The 19,362-nt window shown below is 38.9% G+C and overlaps 1 protein-coding gene and 1 non-coding gene across 9 annotated transcripts in view; both read right to left on the bottom strand.

The window, feature by feature from the left end:
* The window catches only part of MTRF1 (mitochondrial translation release factor 1), a 51,749-nt gene that overhangs the window by 32,048 nt on the left and 339 nt on the right, over window positions 1-19,362 (bottom strand). For 7 of the 8 annotated variants that reach the window (XM_053665439.1, XM_037166386.2, XM_053665436.1 and 4 more), the window contains exons 2-5: window positions 14,482-14,898; window positions 11,695-11,786; window positions 10,231-10,312; window positions 9,946-10,053 (exon numbers count right to left, since the gene is read on the bottom strand). In XM_053665439.1, the coding sequence (XP_053521414.1) occupies window positions 9,946-10,053; window positions 10,231-10,312; window positions 11,695-11,786; window positions 14,482-14,890 (691 nt within the window). In that variant the 5' untranslated portion in view covers window positions 14,891-14,898. Of the gene's footprint in view, window positions 1-9,945; window positions 10,054-10,230; window positions 10,313-11,694; window positions 11,787-14,481; window positions 14,921-19,362 lie in introns of those variants that run through there. The other variant, XM_053665440.1, reaches the window with a different exon arrangement.
* Window positions 9,409-9,538, bottom strand: LOC119064605 (small nucleolar RNA SNORA31). The gene has a single exon (XR_005085437.2). It is a non-coding gene; the product is annotated as a small nucleolar RNA SNORA31 (small nucleolar RNA).

Here is a 19,362-nt window from a genome sequence, read left to right as displayed (position 1 = left end):
ATTTTGGGCTATATGGTGCCATAAATAAAAGCATGCTTAATTACATAGCATTTGGATAATGATGAACAACTGGAAAGGTCCTCCCAAGTTTTCGAGGATCTACTGAAATGTAGCTCTAGCTTTGCTCTGTTGAGTGGGAAGATTATCACAAAAGGATGTTAATGCCTAAGCTAGCTTCTTATCAAATACATTTTAAAAAATGTTTTTATTATGCAATAATATACAGATATAGAAAGCCATATGAATCAAACATATAGCTTAATGACCACAAGATCAAAAGAAAGAACTTTGTCAGTCACCTTGAAAGCCCTCCCATATACCTCTTCCCAGTTACAATCTCCTCTGTTTCTCATGCATAATCATTATTCTGAGATTTATTCCTTTTTAAAAAAACAATTGTATTACCTAAATGTGCTGCCTTAAGTACTAGTTAGTCTTGTCCATTTAAAAAAGCTGATTACGTCTTTTAAATTCTTTTTTTTATCATCGACCAAAGACATGTTCTTTGATTTTAGAGAGAGAAAAAGGGAGGGAGAAAAACATGGATCAGTTGCCCCCCCAGGTGCCCCAACTATGGATGAACTGCAACCCTAGCATGTGCCCACCCAGGAATCAAACCCATGACCATTCAGACTGCAGAACAACACCCAACTGAGCCACTCTGGCCAGGGCTGATTTCGTCTTGTAAATCCCTTAATCTAAAGGTTCTCCATCCATCTCTTTTGTTTTCTACAAATTATCTGTTGAGGAATCTGGACTGTTGACCTGTAGAATTTCTCAGTCTGATTTTTGTTGACTGCATACTCTTGGAAAAATTCCACCTGTTCTGCTGCCCTCTCTATTGACTGCAGTTGGCAGCTATATCCAAAGACTGGATCAGACACTAGCTTGAGCTCCTTGGTAAGTCTGGTTGTCTCTCTTTTTATGGTCTTGATAGCCTTTGATACTTACTGTTTCATGGGGTTGTAAAATGGTGACAGTCTAATTCTATCATTTCTGTTTTAATTAAAATATATTTATAAAGAGACATTTCCTCTAATGCTTGATCCTGTTTATTTACCAGTTTTACTAACATACCAATACCTTTTTTTTGGTCAATATAATAAAGGTCCTTTATTGTTTTTCAAGATTTTATTTATTTATTTTTTAGAGAGAGGAAGGGAGGGAGAAACAGAGGGAGAGAGACATCAATATGCGGTTGCCTCTCCCACGTCACTTACTGGGGTGCTGGCACAACCCAGGCAGGTGCCCTCACTGGGAACTGAACCAGTGACCCTTTGACTCACAGGCCAGCACTCAACCACTGAGCCACACCAGCCAGGGCTGAATTAAGGTCCTTTTAATCCTCTGACCAATGATATTTTTTAAAAATATCATTATGAACTCAAGGTAACACATCCAATATGTTTAAATCAATTATTTATTATTGAAACTCTACTTTTCCCATCTTTGGCCAGTGGGAGCCTCTCTAAATTAAGTTTTGTGTTCTTTGGACATGGCTCTTGCAATGGTATAACAAGATGTTCCATGAATATCTTGAATACTTCTTGACCCACACTGGAATCAGCTATTTCTCCAAGAAGCCCTGATTCCTTTCTAAGAGAAATAATATTTCAAGAACACGTTTGGTTGCTAGGGACGTTCACTGCAACTGGACTGGTCACTGTTTCTAGGTCTTTTCAGTGGACAGAGATAGGAAATACCTCATGAGTTCATACTGGTGTTGGGAGACAATTCTCTATCAGTCTTTTGTTTCTGCAAATCTTGCAAATGAGGCACTGCCTGCCCCTTTGTTCCGGAAAATCTTTTCAAGGGTGTTTGTATAGTGAAAAGCTTTGGAGATAATGTCTCCCTCCAGAGAGAAGGACAAATTTGCTGATAGCCTTAAAAGAGTGTCAATAACAAAACGTAATTATAAACATTAATCTTTTGGAGGAGAGGAGATAATGTAATACATGCCATAGAATTCCTTTAACTTTAAAACATTTCAATTCATTAGATACCAGGTATAGAGAGTAACACCATTGGATCTGTACTGCATATCAAGAGTATCACCCTCCACTGCTTGCACCAAGACTATCTGGTAATCATCTACTTTGGAATATTTATGTAATGGTTGAATACTGTCCCTATTTGTACCAAAAGTGACAAACCTATAAGACTTTAAGTCGCTTGATATATGAAGTTTTGCATGGAGGTGTCTCCTCTCACACAGCTTATGTCTCCGTGTATATCTCTGTAGAACTCATCTCTATGTAAATTAAATAACAACTTTATATAGATATACACAGACATAAGTAATTTTATATATTTTAAAGGCGAGTGCTTTCCCCCCTCGTTCTATTTTAGTCTTTTTCTATCTGCATCATTTTCTTCTAATTACAATAAATAAATTGATTTTAAAAAATTATTTTCTAATTTCAGTAGAGCTTTATTCCTAGTCTTTAATTATAAAGGTATGAGTAAAATATTTAAAAATAGTTTTGAAAGTTTCATTTTATTTTTTAAAATTATTTTGTCAGTGAGTCAGTGTATCTAAAAGAAAGGTTCCTCACCCACAGTTTAGCCTGCTCTGCACACTTGAAACTCAGTCTCCCTGCTGTTCCATGCATCTCCCTTTCATTCTTGAAAGCTGGATTCAAAATATACATCTCAGAGGTCACTGATGACATTTCCCACTATTCTGTCTTTTATAATGCTACATTTTTCTTGAAACTCTCTCCGCTTACATAATATTATGCCATCTTCATCCTTTTTCTGCTTAATCGACTCCTTTTCTTTTGTCAACTAGTCTATGTTTCTAAATGTGGACATTCTGCAAGGTTTGGTGCCCTGGATGTTTTTCTCTCTCCATGGACTCTCCCTCTCTTTTTCTTTCGGTATCAGACATTATCTCTGTGCTAACAGCTATAAAAAATCTCCTCAATTCTGTTCTCTCACTAAAGCTCTGCTTATACAACTTTACAATTTACTGGATGTTTCTAAATAAATGCTTAGTATAAACACAAACTTAATAATTCAAAAACCAGTTATCATTATTCTTCCCACAAGGGCTGGCTCTGCCTTTCAACTTCTATCCATTCAGTAGCATATGAGTGTCACAGTCTTGCTAGATGGAAAGATTAGAATCCTTGTGGCTCATCTCCTTTATGTCAGAAGAGATTAGCCAGATGTAGTGTGGCTCTGGATCAGACAGACTTAAATTTAATCCCAGGATTGCCATTACGTATTGTGTGATACTGGATTAGTTGCCTACTCTCTGAGCCTAGATCTTCATCTGTAAAATATGATTAATAATATCTCTCTCACAGGACACATCAAACAACCTACACTGCATAGAGGACACAGCAGGCAAGCAATACCCCTTCTTGTATTCGATCAGTTACCAAATTTTCCCTGTTCTTCCCTTGAAGGTGCCTCATGTCCCCCTACTCCAAGTTATAACCTCTCTGCAGTCTGCTTTAAATATAACCTGTAAAATCTATTCTTTAACTTTTTTTATTATAAAAGTAAAAGAAAAGAGGCAACATAAAAGTAGTGGGATGTCTGACATTGTATTTGAGAAACTAGTGCATCAATAACTGATTTAATAGAGTATTTTACTCTTTTTAAAAAATATTTATTTATTTACTTATTTTTAAAGAAAGGGGAAGGGAGGGAGAGAGGGAGAGATCATGTGGTTGGTTGCCTCTCACACACCCTCAACTGTAGACCTGGCCTGCAACACAGAGGTGTGCCGACTGGAAATCAAACAGGTGACCTTTTGGTTTGCAGGCTGACAATCCACTGAGCCACATTAGCCAGGGCTCTCAATCCATTCTCTGATTGTGTCAAAATAATCTTTTTTTCTTACACTTTACCTGAGGACATTCTTATTGATTTTAGAGCAGAAAGGAGGGAGAGAAACATTGATGTGAGAAAGGAATATCAATCAGCTGCCCTTTGTAAGCCCTGACTACGGACGAATCCACAACCCAGGTATGTTCCCTGATCAGAATAGAACTGTTGACCACCTTTTGGTTTGTGGGAGAACACCCAACCAACTGAGCCACAGTGGCTAGAACCAAAATGTTCTTAAAATGTGTATTTATCAAGTCAAATTCTTTTAATAAAATCTTCAACAGCTTTCTTTCTTTTTATTTTAAAGATTTTATTTTACTTTATTTTTAGAGAGATGGGAAGGCAGAGGAGAAAGAGAGGGAGGGAAACATCAATATGTGGCTGCCTCTTGTGTGCCCCCAACCAGGGACCCAGCCCACAACCCAGGCATGTGCCCTGACTGGGAATCGAACCGGAGACCCTTTGCTTCACAGTCCAGCACTCAATCCACTGAGCCATGCCAGCCAGGGCTTCAATAGCTTTCTATTCCCTAACAATAAAGGCCTATTCAGCTTTCACAGATGTTCAAATCTATTTCCTATTACTTCCCTTCACAAATATGTCCGGAGTAGTTGGCTTACTCACTGTTCCACTCATACACCAAGATCTTTCCCACCACCATGCTACAGCTCAGGTTGTCCATTCCCTCTGCTCTCACTAGCTGTATTTAAACTCTATACCAAAGATGATGGCATAGGTAAACACGGCCCACCTACTTACACAACCATATCAAAATTACAACTATAGGTGGACTTCCGCCAAGATGGAGGCGTAGGTGGAAACACCTTGGGTCCTGCACAACCAAATCTAAAAACAACAAAGTTTTAACAACAATAAACGCAACCAAACCACACAGAAAAATGACAATACGGAGTCCGGAAACAATGAAATGCTCAGCTAAACCGGTGAGAGGGGCAAAGGGAACAGCGGAGAAGGCTGGGCAAAAAAGAACCCCAACCGGGGCAGTGCACAGGCAGCCGAGGGCTCAGATCCCAGGTGCGGGCTAGCTACGGGCGGACACAGGGAAGAGGCACAGCTGGCTGTCTGTGGTCGGTCAAGCATTTGCGTGCAAATAAACCAGTGAAGAGGTGAGCGTTGAGACAGACTGCGCAGGTCCCGGCGCATTTGTGCTCAGATAAACAGGTGGGGGTGAGTGGTGAGGCGGACTGGGCGAGGGGAGAGGACCGCCATTGCTTCCTCTCTGACTCCACTCCCACATACAGCATCACAAACCAGCAACCTGGGTGGCCCCTTCCTGGTAAACAACTAAGGCTCCACTCCTCATACGTTAACAGGCCCGAACAGATAAAAACATGGCTCAAGAACAATTCAGAGCCCCAGAGCCAATAAATCTAAGTGATGAAGAAATAGCCAAACTTTCAGATGCACAGTTCAAAACACTGGTGATCAGGATGCTCACAGAACTGGTTGATTTTACTCACAAATTAGAGGAACATATGAAGGCTAAACTAATTGAAATGAAGGGAAATGCACAGGAAACCAATAGTAATGGAAAGGAAACTGGGACTCAAATCAAGGGAGTGGTCCAGAGGAAGAAAAAAATGCCCACACAGAAAAATATGAAGAAACAAGAATTCAAAAAAATGAGGAGAGGCTTAGGAACCTCCAGGACATCTTTAAACACTCCAACATCTGAATTATAGGGCTACCAAAAGGGGAAGAGAAAGAGCAAGTGGAAAACTTATTTGAACAAATAATAAAGAACTTCCCCAATATGGCAAAGGAAATAGACTTCCAGGAAATCCAGGAAGCTCAGAGTCCCAAAGAAGGTAGACCCAAGAAGGAACACACCAAGGCACATCATCATTATATTAGCCAAGATTAAAATGAAGGAGAGAATCCTAGAAGCAGCAAGAGATAAGGGGACAGTCACCTACACAGGAGTTCCCATCAGACTGTCAGCGGATTTCTTAAAAGAGACCTTACAGGCAAGAAGGGGCTGGAAAGAGGTATTCCAAGTCATGAAAACCAAAGACCTACAACCAAGATTGCTCTATCCAGCAGGTTTCATTTAGAATGGAAGGACAGATAAAGTGCTTCTCAGATAAGACCAAATTCAAGGAGTTCATCATCACCAAGCCCTTATTACATGAAATGTTAAAGGGATTTACCTAAGAAAAAGAAGATAAAAAAGATGAACAGTGAAAGGATAGCAAACTCACAGTTATCAACAACCCCCCCTAAAACAAAAGCAAATTAAGAGGACAGCTAGATCAGGAGTGAACCATAGACATGAAGATCACATGGAGGGTTAGCAACAGGGGAGTGGGAGGAGGAGAAGGGGGGAGAAGGTACAGAAAATATGTAGCATAGACAGTAGATAGAAAATAGATGGGGGAAGGGTAAGAATAGTAGGGGAAATATAGAATCTAAAGAACTTGAGACATGTATTCATGAACTAAAGAGGGGGGGAATGGTGGGGGAGGGGTGTGCAGGGTGGAGGGGAACGGAGGGGGGGGAATAGAACAACTGTAATGGCATAATCAATAAAAAAATGAAAAAAATAAATAGTAACAATTAAAGAAAAACAGATTTGCAAGCAAAAAAAAAATTACAACTATAGACCAACCATTACTGAGAACTACCAGAAATCAAGTTGAATGGAAATCTGACAACTATGGAATTAAAGAAACCATATCTATCCAGACTACTAGGTACAGGCAGAAAGGTCTGGTCCCAAATCCACGTGTGATGGATAGAAATTCAGGGGGGATATTTAGAAGCAAATGGTCCCAGCCCCACCTCCAGCCCAGGGTTCCAGTGCCAGAAAAATTGATCCCTGCAACTTCTGGCTGCAAAAATCAACAGGAATTGAGTCAGTGGAAGAAAATTCTGGCAGTTCCTCTTAAAGAACCCATACATAGACTTACTCAGACTCACTCCTTCTGAGCTCCAGCATGGGGTAGCAGCTTGAAAGGAACCATCAGCATGAGGAAGAACTGACGTGTCTGGCATCAAGGTGGGAGCAGGGGGATAGCTTTCTCCCAGACAGAAAGTCAGGCCATTGCCCCTTTCTGAACCCTCCTCCCCACAGAGCCATACAGCCAGGTTAATGGAATCTCAGATATGGCACCTACCACAGGTAGGTGCCATATCTGAGATTCCATTAACCTGGCTAACACTATAACCCTACCCAACATACAGGCCCACCACACTGTTAACCTAAACTTTTACATATAAATAGCTGATCTTGGCTCATGCTTCACAACTTCCTAAATCCTCTCAAACAAGCAACAGCTGGCCTCAGTGAGCCTTCCAGCCCTGTACCTCTTGCTACATGGCCCCAAGCTCAGCACTAGCAGCAGCCAGCCTAGATTCACAGCTTGGCTTTGCCTGGGAATCTCCAAGCACAGCACAAGTAGCAGCCAACTCAGATTGCTTTACAGCTCAGTAGAATGGCCCCAGGCAAAACACAGCTAGGGGCTGACGTTGGTCTGCACCACTCAGGAAACCCCAGAGTCTAAGCATCCAGTGTACAGCTACAGACACACTGGAGCACCACCACCCTGCCCCTGCACAGCTGATCCTACATGAAAGGCAGAGGCTGATAGTCAATGGTCCCAGCCAATCCTTGCAGCTGACTGGCCTAGACAAATTCCTCTAATTGACCTGCCAACAGCACCAAGACTCCTCTACAAGAGGAGGGTGTACTAAGCTCACACAAAGGGTACAACTCGACCACACAGCTTAGGTGTTATGGGAGACAGTGCCACTGTACCCTACAGGTCACCTACTATGTTAGGCCACACTACCAAGACATAGAGTCAAAGCAACTCTACCTAATACACAGAAACAAACACAGGGAAGCTACCAAAACAAGGAGACAAATATAGCCCAAATGAAAGAACAGATGTGAACTCCAGAAAAAGAGCTAAAGGAAATGGAGACAAGCAATCTATCAGATGCAGGGTTCCAAACACTGGTTATAAGGGTGCTCAAGGAACTTAGTGAGAACTTCAACAGCATAAAAAAGATTCAGTCAGAAATGAAGGACACACTAATTGCAATAAAGGACAATTTACTAGGAAACAACAGTAGAGTGGATGGAGCCAATTATCAGATCAATAATTTGGAACATAAGGAAACAAAAAACAACCAATCAGAAAAAGGAAAAAAAATCCAAAAATCAAGGATAGTGTTAGCAGCCTCTGGGACAACTTCAAACATTCCAACATTCACATCATAGGGGTGCAAGGAGGAGAAGAGTAAGAGCAAGAAACTGGAAATCTATTTGAAAAAATAGTGAAGGAAAACTTCCCTACTTTGGTGAAGGAAATAGACATGCAAGTCCACCAGTAAACACAAAGACACCCAAACAAGATGAATGCAAAGAGGCCCACTACAAGACATATCATAACTAAAATGCTGAAGGTTAAAGATAAAGCAGGGATCTACAGCCAAGACTTTGCCACCCAGCAAAGATATAATTTAGAATGGAAGGGCACATAAAGAGCTTCCCGAACAAGAAAAACTAAAGGAGCTCATGATCACGAAACTATTACTACATGAAATGTTAAAGAGACTTATTTAAGAAACAGAAAACGATCAAAACTAGAAACAATAAAATGGCAATAAACACATACCTGTGAACAACTGTGAACTGAATAAAAAAATAACAAACTAAGCAAATAAGGAGAACAGAGACAGAATCATGGATACAGAGAGCATTTTGATGATTGTCAGATGGGAGGGGAATGTGGGGGAACAGGAGAACAGATAAGGGGATTAAGAAGTACCTGTAGGTATTTACAGAATAGCCTTGGGGAGGTAAAGTACAATATGGAAAATGGAGTAGCAGTCAAAGAACTTCTGAGCATGAACCACAGACATGACCAATGGTGTGGAGGCTGCCTGAGGGAGTGGGGGATGCTTGGTGGAAGGGAGCAAAGAGAGAAAAACTGGGAGAAGAGTAATGGCATAATTAATAAAATATAATTTTTAAAAAAGGAAAATAAAATAAAATCTATACCAAGCACAACATGCTGTATACTGGTTTTCATTTCCCTAGATTATTTAACTTGCATTAATCTTCTTTCTCCACTTTGATAGTTTGTGGTTCATTATTCATAATCCTCTGTCTACCACAGTGTATCACTGTGAAACCAAGCAGAAAACTACTTCCAGAGAAATTAAAAGCATGAAAAAAAATTATTACCAGAAGATATGATTTAACAGAGTTAACATACTTGCAAGTTTAAAGACTTGCATTGTTATTGTTTATGTTGTATTAAGCTCTTACCAGCTCAACTAAATGGAAGCTTTTTGAAAATAAAGAGAAGTTAACTTTTCTATATTCCCATAAAAATTTGATAAATCATTAGCCACTTAGTCTGATAAATCTTCTAATTAGATAAAGTTCTTCTGAGTAACAACCTTACTATATCTTTGAACAACAAAGCAATGCTTTCCAGGCAAGGTACATACCTATTCTGGACATTTTCTCTTACTTAGATATTCCTTCCTATGAGGATATCTCCCTCCCTCCCACTCATTTTTTTTTTCTGCGGCAGATGTAGTCCCCTATTCAATCTGGGCTGCCACAAAGACAGGCAGAAAGCACAGGGATTTTTTCCTTTTGCATCCTAGTGCAAACCAAAAGAACAATGTTAGATTTTTCAAGCTCTATCAGTGGATGCAATCCCTCCCACTCCTTTCTCCCAGTTAAAAACTCTACTATAGTAAGCCACTGTGACTGATGAACCTATGTCACAGTATTTAGCAGATGTAGGTCAAATGTTTTAAAAAAATGGGACAGCCCTGGCTGGGTAGCTCAGTGGGTTAGAGTGTCATCCCACTACACACACCAAGGTTAAGGGTCCCATATCTGGTCAGAGGACATACAAGAAACAACCAATGAGTGAACAGAAGTCAATGTTTCTCTCTTCTCTCCTCTTCCCTCTTTTTTCCTCTCTCAAAATCAATAAAGACAAAAATGTTTTAAACAACAAAATTAAAATCAGAATATAGGACAACATGAATATAATCAAATTTAGAGGAAAAAGAATTTCCAGCATCATCTATGGACAAATCCTCAAATACACTTACCATAATCAGCAGGTGTATAATTCAGAAGTTCAAATTTCCAGTGTTTATAGCCTGAATAATTTTGGTACATGTCAAATATTTCACGAGTAAATTGTTGGCAAATATCACCTAAAACAAAATACAAAAAATATTCAGTCAGCAATTATTTCCAAGAGAACCAGTCTTAATTAGGCCCCTTAGGAAACTGTTAACTACTTCAAAAGTGAAATGTTTAAAGTGACAGTGTGTCTAATCAAAGTAAAATTTAGATTATTTCATGGACTATTTATTAAGAAAATTACTGACCTCCAGTAGTTCTTCCAGATGTCACCTCTAAAATAACATCATTTTTGTCATATTTCTCCTTTGGCACTAGATTCCGGATAAGCTAAAAAATGGAAAAACTATAAGTATTAGTATCTATATGTTCCATGGTATATATACCATTATTACTTGAACTTTGATAAAAGACCCCCAAATATTAAAAAATATTCAGTAATTAACAAAAATCACATAGTACACCAGTGAAGTCAACTCCTAAAGTGCTTTAATAAGTAGACCTAATTAGACCTAAAATAAGTCATCAATTCACATTAACAATGAAGTTACTTGTCAGGATGTTCTCCACAATGCTATCAGATTAACTTAATTTTCTAAAATACAGAAATTTAGATCAAAGTACAGTGTCCCATTCAATTTTCTTCAGGTTTTGCCTGTCATTAGTTCTGAACAGTAGCTTCTTTCATCTAGTGAATGAAGTAAAGCTTTGAGAGTCTTCTTTTTACATCATTGCATATTCTCTTCTGCCATAAATGACAGCAAAACACCAGGCTATGCCCTGACTCCTCAGTAATTACTTTGTTTAAAGAGTATGTTGAGGAATCCCAAGATGAGGCTCAAATAGTTTCTTAGCTGTGACAAGAAAAAGGGGCATCCTAATAAAGTAACCAACTTTCCTCTTAGAAAGAAAAGGGAATTTTATTTGTATTATTACTAAAAAGTCTTTCAAATTCAACTAAAAGCACATATTTGTCATGATACTCCCTACTGTTGATTTTTGAAATACATCCTCCATCTCTACTAGTAATGGAAGAGAGTATTAGAATATAATACAGAATATATTAGAGTCAGACATCTTTGATTTGCTGGTTAAATCAGTGACAAAAATAACCAACACCTCATCGCCTTCAGCTCCTAAAAAACTCCTCTATTGGATTCCCAGAGTAGGAAAGACTGAAGTCAGGAAGATGGCAAATGTGACAGAGGGGAGCATGGTATACAGTTCTATGATTTCAGACAAATCATCCATTGAGCTGGAAGAAGCTACAATAAGTACTTGTGTTAACTGTCTCTATACCCTTGTATTCATTCCATTCTATCCAGAATGTAAATTTTCAACCCTTAATTAACACAATCACCATGAACCATACCCCCTTTCTAAGACTTAGAAACCCCTAATGCTCCCCATTGGTGAACAAAATTTCTTCATGAGCATGTGTTCCTTTGCCTGGCAAGTTAGTAAATTCAATTTTAGAATATTGCTGCTAGGGGGTGGAGGAGTGTTTTATTCTTTGATATCTATCACAATCTCTTCAATCTCACTCTATAGCAAATTACAGCACTAAACCCCAACTAATCACTTATGGTAAGAGAAGACTTAACAAATTGCTGTTTGGAAAGCACTTTGAGCACCAATGCATAATCTAGCGAGAAAAATATTCTTTTATATTAACACTATGTATGAAGATTAGTTTACCTCCTAAAACATACCTCACTGTATAACACATTGATTTTTTGAGCAATGGTTTGCCTCTCTTCCAATGCAAGTTCTTGTAACTGCTTTTCATCTTGTTTACTTAGACCTACAAACCAACAACAGTAATAATGGTAAACGTTTTTAAATACAGAGAATCTCTTAAATAGCTACCTAATATCTGACTACTGAGCTTTATTTCAGTTGCGAAGGTAAGAGATTATATAAAAGAAGTTAGAATAGTTAAGAGAATGTCAATAAACAAGCATTTGTAAAGTATTTCCCAAAAAAAATCCAGTATGAAAAGAAGCATGATCTTGACCCAGAAGCTTGTGATTTGAATGTTTGTAATTATAGAAATTAGTAACTAATCAAACGGGTTTAAAAAGGGACTAATTAAATATAAACCCCCAAAACATAAGTTTTGGAGTAAATTGGGGTGACCACTTCTTGTCTAAAGGTGGCAACTATCACCCAGGACACTGTGAATAATCCAGCATGGCTAACGCCTCCATTTTTGTAGAGTAAAGGTAGCCAGTAGCAGAACTGTAGAGGAGTTTAGGAACAATCTAATCCAATCTGATCTTATACATGATACAACCAAAGCTGAAAGAAGTTATTGTAATTCAATGTAGAAAGCATTCAGTAAGCTCCTATTATGTGTGAGGAACTTGCCCAAAATTAATTACAAACTTGAGTGGCATTATGCAAAAAGAGTAAAAAATAATCCTCAGTAAGTGTGGGTGAGATATTTGTGGTGCAACCCACAGAAGACAGAAAAATATAAGGCTCTGAACACACAGGACTTCACAGGTGTAATTATGACTAGCCTTGATACTGCTTAACATTTCTAAGGCTTAATTAAATAGGACAGAGCACAGAAGAAAGTTTAGTAACTAAAAGCCAATAGCAAAATCTGGATAAATGTTGAATCCTAGGTTAGTCCATTATGCTTCTTTCAACTTCTGCATATTCTGAAAAGTTTTCCTTAGAGAAAAAATATTAAGCCAATAGCAACGTTAAGTACTAAATAGTACTAAAATTAAAAATAAATACTTTTGACATCATAAACAAAATTAACTCAAGTAAATCAAGACCTGAATGTAAGGGCTAAAAATATATAAAACTCTTGGAAGAAAACAAGATACAAACCTTTGTGACCTTAGATTATATAGTATTTTCTTAGATATTACACTGATAACACGAGCAACAAAAGAATAAAAAGATAAATCAACATCAAAATTTTAAAGTGTAATGTTTTAAAGAACAATCCACAGAGTAAGAGAAAAATTTCTGCAAATCATATCTGATAAAAAACTTATGTCTAATATATAAAGAGCTCCTACAAATCAATACTAAAAAGACAAATAACTCAATGGACAAAGGATCTGAACAGTTATTTATCCAAAGATGATAAGGCAATTGGGCACACAAAAAAAAGCTCAATATCATTAATGAGGCAGGGAAAATCAAATGAAAGTCATGAGGAGATAGCACTGAACACCCAGTAGGATCAGTAGAATCAAAGGGGAAGATAACAAGGATAGGCAAGGATGTGGAGAAATTAGAACCCTCACACAGGGGTAGAATGAAAATAGTGCAGCCACTTTGGAAAACAGTCTGACAGTTCCTCACGAGGTTAAACATGGAGTTATGATACAACTCAGCAATCTATGGCCACATCAAAACTTGTACACAAATGTTCACTGCAGCACTGTTCATAATGATCAAAAAGTGAAAGCAACTCAATATCCATCAAGTGATGAATAAATAAAATGAAATGTGGTATACCTATACCATGAAATATAACTCAGCAATAAAAAAAATGACGTATGCACCCTGGTTGGTGCGGCTCACTGGACTGAGCACTGGCCTGCGAACCGAAGGGTTGTCGGTTCAATTTTCAGCACATGCCTGGGTTGCTGGCCAGATACCCAGTAGGGGGCATGTGAGAGGCAACCACACATTGATGTTTCCCTCTTTCTCCCATCTCTCTAAAAATAAATAAATAAAATCTTTTAAAAAAGATAGAAAAAGAAGTATGGATATAGGCTTCAACAGAGATGAACCTTTAGAGTATTATCCTACGTGGGAAAAAAGCCAGGCACAGCCAGGGCCGGTAGCTCAGTGGGTTAGAATATTGTCCTGATATGCCAAGATGTGGGTTCAATCCCTTGCTCAGGGCACATACAAGAAGCAACCAATGAATGCATAAATAAGTGGAAAAAGAAATCAATGTGCTTTTTTTTCTTTCTCTCTCCCCCCGCTCTCTTTTTCTATAGTCAATAATTTTTTTAAAAGCCAGTCACAAAGGACAACATACTATATGATTCAACCATTTATATAAAATGCCTGAAGTAAGTATATCTACAGAGACAGAAAGTAGATTAGTGGTTGCCTAGGGATGGTAGGGCAGGGAGGGACTGGGATGAGATGGCTGGAGGGTGATGAAATACCTACACCAAATAAACCCTTTAATGGGGTAGGCACTGTATTTTTGAGTCCCTGGTATATAGCACTGTAGGACAGTGCTCAGTAAAGGCCTATGCAAGAAATTAAAGCTTCTGAAGAGGTCAGTAGTCGGTCTCCCAGACCCTAAAACTTGTTGGCAAGAACCACAAGGAGTTCAGTCTCTCAGCTACTAAATAACAACTACTAAAATACTTCAAACACCCAGAGTACAGAGTCCTATCCTTTCCAAGTACAGAGCTTATTACTTGTAGGCTTTTTAAAGACTGAGTTCAGTAGAAGTTTAACTTAGAAAATCGATCCTGTACTTGAACACACACACATCTTTTACTTACTTTTACACATTGATTCTAACTCTTCAATCGCTTGTTCGGCCTTGTGAATCTCTTGGTAAATGGCTGCAAGTGGTGCCAACTCGGCATGTCTTTGATTCAAGGGCCTTTGGTCCCCTTGATTCACAGAGATATGCTGCAAACACCGATCAAGTGTTTGGTACTCTTTATTCAGGTCCTCCATATATTTCTGTAGTGCTTTATGCTTCCAGAGCATCCTGGTGTCTTGATGACAGTATCTCCTGGAGCAATTCTTACTTAACGGCTGGAGAATGTGATTCCAGTTTTGTCTAAAACCCCACCGTTGTGTATCAAGATACATCCGTGTAAACTGATGAAAAAGGGGGTACATGTGGCATTGGCAGTAAAGGGGCAGATGTCTAAAAAGCCAAACACTGATGTGACGATTCATCTCAGCATCTGAAATATAATAAAAAACCATGTTCTGGAAAAAAAATAAACTCTACAGATATAATAAAGCTGGAAGGAGCCTTAAGAAATCTTGCTCAGTTTACTGTCTCAGCCAGTTCCCAACATGGTCCCTAAATCCCATAACTCACAAAAAGAAAATAACTCTTCCAACTTCTGAAAGGAATGTGTTAAAATAAATGAAGAAAGCACTGCTTTTTATCCACTCAATATACATAATTAGGAATGAGTAGGAGTGCAACCAATAAATGTATCAACAGATTGGGTTAAATCAGCTATTTTCTAGAAAGTATCCAGAATGTACAATTTAGAGTGTGAACAAGTACTTGAAAGGTGTAAAATAATCATGCAAACTTTAGGTGATCTCTATATTCATAGATTTCTAAAGTATGATGTAAATAATAACTATTTTCTTGTTTAATTCTTTAATTTTAGGTATCCAAATGTCCAAGGAAGCCAAGTAACTTTATCATGATTATTCACTCAGCCAGGGAGACGGAGCTGATTCTAGAACTCCGGTTCCCTATTCAGAGCTCAGGGTTATTCTTTTCCTTCCTTTCTTTAAAAAAAAAAAAAATCCTCACTCAAAGACATGCTTATTAATTTTAGAGTGAGAAAAACGGGGGGAGAAAGAGAGAGAGAGAGAAACATTGATTGGTTGCCTATTGTAAGTGCCCCAACTAGGGACCAAACCCATATCCTAGGCATGTGCTATGGCCAGGAATCGAACCCATAACCTTTCAGTTTATGGGACACAGGGCACCACTGAACCAACTGAGCCACATGGACCAGGGCCAGAGCTCAGTGCTTTTTATTTTCAATTCCACACTCTTCAAAGATACTTACTTCCCTTTTAGCTGAAATCCTAAATGAAGAAAACTTCAAATATTTACAAAAAGAAAGTAGAAGGTCTCAGCTTCTAGTCAAGATGGCGGCATAGGTAGACACAGCTCACCTCTTGATGCAACCACAGCAAAATTACAACTAAAATATACAACAACCATCACTCAGAAATGTCAGAAATCAAGGTGAATGAAGACTGACAACTACAGAATTAAAGAAACTGCACCCATTCAGACTGGCAGGAGGGGTGCAGATGCAGAATGGACTAGCCCCACACCCACATGGATAAATATTTGGGAAAGATATCTCGGGAGTGAGGAGTCCCAGACCCACACCAGGCCCCACCCCAGTCCAGGATTCCAGTGCCAGGAAGATTAAGTCCCCACAACTTGTAGATGAGAAAACCGGTGAGGACTGAGTTGGTGAAGGAGGCCGCTGGAGCTGTAAGTGGTTCCTCTTGGGGAACCCACACATGTACTTAGCTACTCAGACTTGCTCCCTCTGAGCTCCAGCACCAGGGTGGCAGCTTGAAGGGCACCAGTGCTATACAGGGAGAGACCGAAGTGTCTGGCCCTGGGGTGAACAGAAGCCATTGTCCCTTGGCTGAGCCCTCCCCTCACAGAGCCTATAGGTTGGTGCCATATCTTGAGACTCCATCAACCTGGCTAACACTGTGTGACCCACCTTGGAGATCCACAGAGGCTCTATCCCACCCAACTTATGAGCCCACCCAAGCTGCTTTTCCATAGCAATGGCTGGTCTTGGCTCCTAAATCCGATCAAACCATTGAACAACAGCTGGCTTCAGTGAGCCCTAGGGCAGGCTGATTACAGTTACAGCTTAGCTTCACTGGAGAATTTCCAAGCCCAGCACCAGCAGCAGCTATTTCAGATTGCTTTAAAGCTCAGGCAGAGTGCCCTGGGGCAAAACACAGATGGGGGCTGACCCTGGCCTGCACCATCAGGGAAATCTCAGGGACCACAAAGGAGCACCACTGTCCTACTCTTGTATAGCTGATCCTGCACAGAGGGTGGAGGCTGGTAGTCAGTGGTCACTGCCAGACCTTGCAGCTGACTGGCCTTGGTAAATCCCTCCCACTGATCTGCTAATAGCAATCGGGCTCCACTACATGAGGAGGGCGTACTCAGCCCACACAAACAGCACACCTCGAGTACTCAGCTTGGATGATAGGGAGGCTGTGCCACTGGTCACTACTTGAAACCTACTACATTAGGTCACATTGCCAAGAAATGGAGTCAAAGCAGCTCTACCTAATAAATAGAAACAAACACAGGGAAGCTGCCAAAATGGTGAGACAAAGAAACATGGCCCAAATGAAAAAAGATCAAAACTCCAGAAAAAAAGCTAAATGAAATGGAGGTAAGCAGTCTATCATTCAGAGTTCAAAACGATGTTTATAAGGATGTTCAAGGAACTTAGTAAGGACCTCAACAGCATAAAAATGACCCAGTCGGAAACATAGGATACACTAACTGAAATAAAAAACAATTTACAGGGAAACAACAGTAGAATGAAGCCAAGAATAAAAATAATGATTTGGAACATAAAGCAGCAAAAAACAACTCCCCCAAATGAGAATAGTATAAACAGTCTCTGGGACAACATTTGCCTCATAGGGGTGCCACAAGGAAAAAGAAAGAGCAAGAAATTGGAAATCTATCTGAGAAAATAGTGAAAGAAAACTTCCCTAATCTTGTGAAGGAAATAGATATGCAAGTCCAGGAAGTATAGAGAGTCCCAGTTTTGATGAATGCAAAGAGGCCCACTTCAAGTCACATCATTATTAAAAGGCCAAAGGTTAAAGACAGAGAACTCTTAAAATCAAGAGAAAAGAAGTTAGTTACCAGAAGGTTACCAGATGGGAGGGGGGTGGGACAGAATGGGTGAGGGGATTAAGAAGTACAAATAGGTAGTTACAGAAGCCATGGGGATATAAAATACAGTATGGAAAATGGAGTAGCAAAAAAACATATGAATTATCGATGGACATGAACACTGGTAGAGGGATTGTGTGAGGGAGTAGCAAGCACAGGGTGGAGGGGAGCAAAGGTGGAAAAATAAGGACAACTGAAATAGCATAATCAATAAAATATAATTTAAGAAATAGAAAGTAGAAGGTATGGTAATAAAGGGCAATGGTGATTGATAATTACAGTTGGCCCTTAAATAATACAGGTACGAACTACACAGGTCCATCTACACTTTGAATTTTTCAAATAAATATATAATCAGTCCTCTGTATCCCCTGATTTCACGTCCATAGATTAAACCAACTGCAGCTGAAAACGTATTTTCAATCAATTGTTGGGAATCTGTGAAGGCAAATGGCCAACTACATGCATTGTTCTACAGCATTTTATATCAATGATTGAGCATCTGGGATGTTGATATTTGTGGGGGTCCTAGAATCAATTTAACAAGTGTAATCAGGATGACTAATTAAGTTTTTGGAGTGTTAAAAGCTATATGCAAATGTTTTGACTAGGAGGGTTGTTGCCCCTAACCCCTGCTTTGGTCAAGGATCAACTTGTTTTCAAAGTTTTTCCACATTATATGATATAAATGTGAAAAAGGTACAAAATATTTTTAAAAAGAAAACTAAAAATTAAATATATCAAAATGTTAAGATGATTCCTAGTTGTGGAATTATGGATACCCCTTGTTTGCTATTTTTTCTACTTTTTAGTGTTTTCCAAGTCCTATACTAAGCATGTATTACTTTTACAATCAAGAAAAAAGTTACTTTAAAAATTACAGGTTAGGTGAAACTGGCTGTGTACAATAATTATTTGTCCTCTCCTCTAACAGAGATAATCAAGAGCTAACAAAAGTACACTGCAGTTTTATTAAGACAGGTTCTAAGAATAACATCTTGCCCCTAAAATTCTGTGGTTCAAAGTTGAAATAAAGGTCAAAATGTATCAAAATCAACCTTTAGAGTCTCTGGTGTCCCTATGCAAGGAGATGCATTCATATATTAGCTCATTTGATCATTATAAATCTACTAACTTATAAATCATTACATTATCACCGAGGAAATAAAATATTGAGAATTGTCTCTAAAATATTCAAAGTTTGCAGGGTTCTACTAATGAACATTAACACACCGAATTACATGCAGAAAAGGACTGTGGAAGAATACATCTATGCCTAGTAACTACAAATGTTACAGTTCTCCAGGAGTTTCTGTGTGCCTTTACATCGAGTCTTAAGCACATCAGAGGTGTGTCTATTTGCAAAGGGACAAAATAAAAGTATAGTAAACAGTTTTACAGTTTTTTTTAGCACATTTCTAGCTAAAATTTCCATTTTCCGAACAGTAGTAGAATGAGTAATTCTGAAGGTCATGAGCCTCAACTTGAACCCTTAACGGGGGAAAAAAACCCAAGACATTACTCTCTAGTACTATACCTGAGAACAGCAAGTTTTCTCAACCACCCGCCAGTTAACAGGATTACTCTGATAACTCTTAGAACAATTCTCAGCGTGGGTATAACAGAAGTGACATTAACCCTGGGCGAGAGCAGCACGTGTAAGCCATACTATGTGATTCGGTGTAGGGAACAATCCCATAAGGACGGAACACGGAAA

The sequence above is a fragment of the Artibeus jamaicensis genome, unplaced genomic scaffold (assembly GCF_021234435.1).
Source record: "Artibeus jamaicensis isolate MK-2021 breed Jamaican fruit bat unplaced genomic scaffold, CSHL_Jam_final contig_414, whole genome shotgun sequence".
NCBI lineage: Eukaryota > Metazoa > Chordata > Mammalia > Chiroptera > Phyllostomidae > Artibeus > Artibeus jamaicensis.
The sequence above is the reverse complement of the archived record's forward strand: the minus strand, read 5'-3'. Positions and strand labels throughout refer to the sequence as shown.